The sequence below is a fragment of the Salmo trutta genome, chromosome 1, assembly GCF_901001165.1.
Source record: "Salmo trutta chromosome 1, fSalTru1.1, whole genome shotgun sequence".
In the NCBI taxonomy this organism is placed as follows: domain Eukaryota; kingdom Metazoa; phylum Chordata; class Actinopteri; order Salmoniformes; family Salmonidae; genus Salmo; species Salmo trutta.
In genome coordinates this window covers 11,707,500-11,714,301 of record NC_042957.1, presented here as the reverse complement: position 1 = coordinate 11,714,301, position 6,802 = coordinate 11,707,500, and the positions used below count along the sequence as shown (strand labels likewise).

At 41.5% G+C, this 6,802-nt stretch overlaps 1 protein-coding gene across 1 annotated transcript; it reads left to right on the top strand.

Annotated features, from left to right (window-relative positions):
* The first annotated feature begins 2,086 nt into the window (after positions 1–2,086).
* On the top strand, positions 2,087–6,209 carry LOC115168405 (B2 bradykinin receptor-like). The gene is made up of 2 exons (XM_029727316.1): positions 2,087–3,021; positions 6,131–6,209. The coding sequence occupies exons 1-2, from the start codon at positions 2,087–2,089 to the stop codon at positions 6,207–6,209; spliced, it is 1,014 nt and encodes a 337-aa protein (XP_029583176.1).
* The last annotated feature ends 593 nt before the right edge of the window (positions 6,210–6,802 follow it).

The window sequence follows — 6,802 nt, the reverse complement described above, 5'->3', positions numbered from 1 at the left end:
CTCTGGATAAATGTATTCTAAACATGTTAACCTCTCTAATGGACTTGCCCGCACTTGTATGGCTCTAGCACACTGCAGTTTACATGCAAAACATTCCTACTGTAAATGTGTCTCTTATTAAATATCTCCAAGGGAAAATAAGTGGGTTGTGGTTTAAATTACAAATATACTGAACAAAAATACAAAAACCACAACATTGTAAAGTGTTGGTCCCATGTTTCATTATCTGAAATAAAAGATCCCAGAAATGTTCCACACGCACAAATTCTATCAAATGTTTCTTCTTTGCCAAGATAATTGATCCACCTGACAGTTGTGGCATATCAAGAAGCTGATTAAACAGCATGATCATTACACAGGTGCACCTTGTGCTGCGAACAATAAAATAAGATTTTATCCATGGCAATTTCAATGCACAGAGATACCGTGACGAGATCCTGAGGCCCATTGTCGTGCCATTCATCCGCCGCCATCACCTCATGTTTCAGCATGATAATGCACAGCCCCATGTCGGAAGGATCTGTACACAATTCCTGGAAGCTGAAAATATCCCAGTTCTTCCATGGCCTGTATACTCACCAGACATGGCACCCATTGAGCATGTTTGGGTTGCTCTGGATTGATGTGTACGACAGCATGTTCCAGTTCCCGACAATATCCAGCAACTTCACACAGCCATTGAAGAGGAGTGGGACAACATTTCACAGGCCACAATCAACAGACTGATCAACTCTATGTGAAGGAGATGTGCCACGCTGCATGATGCAAATGGTGGTCACATCACGGCCCTACCTTTTTATTAAGGTATCTGTGACCAACAGATGCATATCTGTATTCCCAGTCATGTGAAATCCATCGATTAGGGCCTAATGAATTTATTTCAATTTGCTGATTTCCTTATATGAACTGTAACTCAGAACATTTTTTTAAATAGTTTCATGTTGCGTTTATATTTTTGTTCAGTGAGCCAGACAGAACTAGGTTTACATAGAGAGAAAAAATGGTCTCTGTTTGAGGGCAGAGTGACGACATTGTAATGATCTGTGTTCGGCTCAGATAAGAGTTTTCCTCCTCTCAGAACACTCTTCAGTTGAGGAGAGATGCTCATGGTGATGATACATGGGAAATGAACACAAAGGATGTGTACATCAGGAAGGAGACCACAGATCTCTGGAGATAAGGTGAGTTAACATTAATGCCAATTGGCATCTTCATGGAATGAAAAAGATGTTTCATTATGATTAACAGCAATGTTTCATGTTAGGAAAGTTTATTAGATGAGCTGCCTACAAAATGTTGGCCAAATGAAAAAAAGTTATTCTAAGAATGTGAGAAGGAGAGATGATTCAAAGTGGCTGAATTGTAACAGATCCAAGTTAGAAATAGCAAAAATGTGGATACACACCTCAACATATAATGTATGGGCCATTTTTATGGTCAGGAAAATGAGTACTGTATGAACATGGAGCACACAGAAGCTAAACAGAGGTCTGAGCATATATGAACTGTTTTGAAATGTGCTATTGTTTCAGTTATGTAATGGACTAACTTACAAGTCATGGCAGTACTATGTTTGTCTTGTCAGAATGAATCAAGGTTTACTAATGTTAGCATTTTTACATTTACATTTAAGTCATTTAGCAGACGCTCTTATCCAGAGCGACTTACAAAGTTAGCAGACTTGAGTGGTTCAGTTTCTCATTATTCATGTCCAGTATTTCACTTTTCCACTGTTAAAAGTAATATGTATGACCAGAGAGAGCAGGAAACACTCCTTATGTGGGTTCCAGAGGCTGGTGGGGGGAGCTGTAGGAGGACAGACTCATTGTAATGGCTGGAATGTAATTAACGGAACGGTATCAAACACATCAAACATATGGAAACCACATGTTTGACTCTGATCCATGAACTCCATTCCAGTCATTACAATGAGCCCCTCTTCCTATAGCTCCTCCCACCAATCTCCACTGGTGGATTCTCATGTGCTGTCTCTTTTTTCTAAGGATGTTGCAGTTCAATGATCGTTCCAACACGTGAAAAAACATTGAAAAAGACAGATAAAACATTATTTCCCTCCAGTTTCCCAATGTTCCTGAACACAACCGAGGGTCTCTTACCCACTGAGGGCCCAGACTCAAAGCTGGACTGGACCGAGTTGGACACCTATAACTGTACCAACTACACAGCAGCCTGGGACTGGCTTTCCTCCTACCAGCCGGTCTACATGGTTCTGCTCAGCGTGGTGGGCGTAGTGGCCAACGGTCTGGTCCTCTGTGTCTTCTGTTTGCAGAGGAAGCCATGCACCGTGGCTGATGTCTACCTGGGCAACTTGGCAGCTGCAGACCTGGTCATGGTGTCCTGTTTACCCTTCTGGGCCGCCACCATCGCTAACAACTACCACTGGGAGTTTGGCGAGCCCATATGCAAGCTGGTCAATGTGGCCATCTCCATGAACTATTACTGTAGTGTTTTCTTCCTGGTGCTGGTCAGCGTCGACCGCTACCTGGCTCTGGTCCGGCCCATGTTCCAAAGCCGACTGCGGAGGACGGCCTGGGCCAAGCGCATCTGCCTGGGGATATGGATCGTGGGGTTCCTGCTGAGTCTGCCCATCCTGGTCTTCCGCAGGGTGAAATACGTGGCCAAGGCTGGGGTGATGGCCTGCGTCCTGGCCTACCCCCATCCGGACTGGGAGATCCAGCGCAACGTCACCAATAACGTGGTTGGGTTCCTACTTCCGGTGATAGTTGTGTCATACTGCAGCCGCCACATCGTGACCAGTCTGAAAGACGGTCAGATCAGAAAAACTCCCGGGGTGAGGTCAGAGAGGAAGGCCACACAACTGGTCCTGACTGTCCTCATGGTCTTCCTCATCTGCTGGACGCCCTACCAGGTGGTGCGCTTCCTGGACACGCTGGATTACTTCCAAGTCACGCCAGGATGCCTCTGGGGTCACATTCTGGACATTACCATACAGCTGTCCACCTACCTGGCGTACGCCCACAGCGCCATCAACCCTTTCCTGTACGTCATTGTGGGGAGACAATTCAGGAAGAGGGCAAAAGAAGTGTTCGGGACAATGTTAAAATGCAGGTTGTCAGATAAATATTTCCTAACGGTAAATTTCACCTCCAGTGGAAGACTGGCCACTCAAAGGATACAATGTACACAACTTATGAAACAAACTGTGACATGACAAGAGTCTGTCTGGATATCCGTCTGTCCTCTGAAAGAACTGATCCAGACTGAAACATTTCATCTTCAGCTGGTTTTGCTTATTGTAAATATGTTCTGTCTTGAAACTGAATGGATCTCTGCCAGTTATTGCTGAGAAATCAAATGAGGTGAAAAAGTGATCAGGGATACACAGCTGACTTCTGTCTTCGTTTAACTTGTAATTACCGGCAGACATCTGTTCCCAATCATCAGGAGGTTTATTTCTGCAAATAGTCAGTTTGGCTGTCTACAATATTTGTTAGCTTTATCTAACTCCTGTTGTAATTAATTTGTTGATTTATGTAGAGTTATTATGAATAGCTACAGACTCCATTCGGGTTCACGATCCTAAAGATTATTTATGTGGTAATGATGGCACTAAATAACAACTGTCTGGTGTAGAAGATTCATCTAAATGTGATCTAGGAAGTATTTTATTGTCATAGAGCTCCTTTTAACTTTGATAGAGCGTGCTATTATGTTACATTATTATCCTAGAGAAGGACTATGAATGGGATATGCTGACTAATTGAAATCTTTTAACTTTGATAGAGCGTGCTATTATGTTACATTATTATCCTAGAGAAGGACTATGAATGGGATATGCTGACTAATTGAAATCTTTTAACTTTGATAGAGCGTGCTATTATGTTACATTATTATCCTAGAGAAGGACTATGAATGGGATATGCTGACTAATTGAAATGTAAAAGGTAATATTGTCTTTTGAAAAGCTCATGTTACTTTTTCTTCTTGGACACTAAATTGAAAGAGGTTATGGTTTAAGCTTCACTATTTCTTAACAATTCTGCTGAAAATATGTATGTATTGCATAAAAATGACTTTTGTATGTATCAAAATACTGTTCACTATAATGTGATGCTATAAATAAATCCATGGCGTGTTTGAGTAAACAGTGCTCTATTTCTCAGTAGTCTATGTGCACTGTTGACACAGGCTGGTATTTAGTCCTTTGTCATCCTGCAGACAGGTTTTCTACTGCATACCCCCGTTAGCTCCCAGACAGATGGACAGGTTCTGCACAGATTCGGTCAGGCCACTGTAAAATGGGCACACTGGCTCTGCCAATGGAAGCCATTAAACATGGCCTTAAAGAAGTCTAACAGAAACTGGCACAGATTGCCATGCATGTTTGGGCATGCGTAACATTTTGAGGGATAACCAAGCCATTCAAACCACTTCTAATCAGGGCGGAATACTGTTTAACTCAAACAAATATATTTACATTAAAGAAGCACAACACCCCATAGACATATAATGGCATCCAATGCTCTGGTGCTCATTGTATGAGAATGTACTGAGCTACTCAGATAAGCAAACTTCCACAGTGTTCTATGTTACAATAATGGTGAGGAGGCGGAGCTGTCCATCAATATGCCTATGATTAGGTTCTTATGTTCTTCACATGCTAAACAGGACGATACTATTCTCCTATGCCCCCTTGGGGCGACACACTGGCCATTAACATACTGTATTATAATGTACAAATAATGATGTTGGAAGAGTCTGCCATGATGCTGTCATTAGAGATGCAGTCCTGGAAATAATAACAACCACATTATTGGGGCTCGCTGTGCTTCACAGCTATGGGTTTATCAATTAGACTGTTATGGATGGAACTCATGAATAAAATGAGCTCCCTCAGGGCATCTAGTTGTATTGGGTTATAAACTGGGTCGTGTTCAGTAGTTAAAAAAAACGTGTTGAAGTAGAGTGAAACGGAGCGGTACTACCTGAAAGTGTCCAATAAGAATGCAGATATTTGTCTTCTGTTGCAAAATGTTTTGCTACGGAATGCGCCAGCCATTAAGCATGACCCTGATGTCAACCCAGAGTACATATATTCTTAATTCCATTCCTTTACTTTAGATTTGTGTGTATTGTGTGTATTGTTATGAAATTGTTCGATATTACTTGTTAGATATTACTGCACTGCTGGAGCTAGAAACACAAGCATTGCGCTACAACCGCAATAAGTCTGCTAAACACGTGTATGTGACCAATACAATTTGATTTGATTTGATGAGTGGAGATGGACTTGGATCTGACAGCGGTTCTGAAGGTAGCCTCCAGAGATGAGTATGTTACCACAGATTGCACTAATAACTACATTGAAATGCACTCATGAAATGAACAAAATAAATTCTGTGAAAATATCAACTATGCTATAAAGGATCATATTGAGATTACTTAGTGTTGACACGTTAACTGCATGAAGGAAAACAAGGCGGTGTTCCTTTTTGGCATTTTAAAGGTCAAAACACACATAGGGACTCACTACATGAATTTACAAAATATGTCTGTTTATATAGCATATCAACTCATATCGCAAATGTTCATAACTACTTTCATAACATTTGTATGTATCAAAATACTGTTTACTATAATGTGATGCTATAAATAAATCCATGGCGTGTTTGAGTAAACAGAGCTCTATTTCTCAGTAGTCTATGTGCACTGTTGACACAGGCTGGTATTTATTATGGCAGCTCCTAACGGTGATATATGGAGCACTTTGCTTGCACCAACAATGGGCTTGTTTCAGACCACACTGTGCTCGCAATATTTCTGGCTACAGTATTCCCCTCTATGAACCCAACCAAAACGTTGTCCTTATTCGATAAAATGCACACACAACTCAATGTCAAAACAATACATTTATCAGCCTAAATCCTCTCAAATGTTTCCCCTTCAAAGTGAATGTTATTCCAAAAATGAGAACTTGTATGAGCATAAACAGCAAACCTGTGGGACTCACTCTCTGACGCAATCCATGAAACATGCTCCGAATTCAATGAACCTTCAGAAACATCTCACTGTCCTCTGAGTTGGAAGCTGTTTAAAGGATGTCACGGAGAAATGATCAGAAAGTTCTTTCTCGTTTGTCGTCCTGCAGGCAGGTTTGCTACTGCATGCCCTCGTTGGCTCCCAGACAGATGGAGATGTTCTGCAAAGGGTCAGTCGGGCCACTGTAAAATGGGCACACTGGCGCTGCCAATGGCAGCCATTAAACATGGCCTTAAAGAAGTCTAAAACTGACACAGATTGCCATGCGTGCTTGGGCCTATGTATAATTTTGAGGGATAACCAAGCCATTCAAACCACTTCTAATCAGGGCGGAATACTGTTTAACTCAAACAAATATATTTACATTAAAGAAGCACAACACCCCATAGACATATAATGACATCCAATGCTCTGGTGCTCATTGTATGAGAATGTACTGAGCTACTCAGATAAGCAAACTTCCACAGTGTTCTATGTTACAATAATGGTGAGGAGGCGGAGCTGTCCATCAATATGCCTATGATTAGGTTCTTATGTTCTTCACATGCTAAACAGGACGATACTATTCTCCTATGCCCCCTTGGGGCGACACACTGGCCATTAACATACTGTATTATAATGTACAAATAATGATGTTGGAAGAGTCTGCCATGATGCTGTCATTAGAGATACTGTAGATCTGGAAATAACAATAATAATTATTATTATTATTGGGGCTCACCGTGCTTCATGGCTATTGGATGTATCATTAGGGGTTCAGCAGAGAAGCTGGTGAAACCCT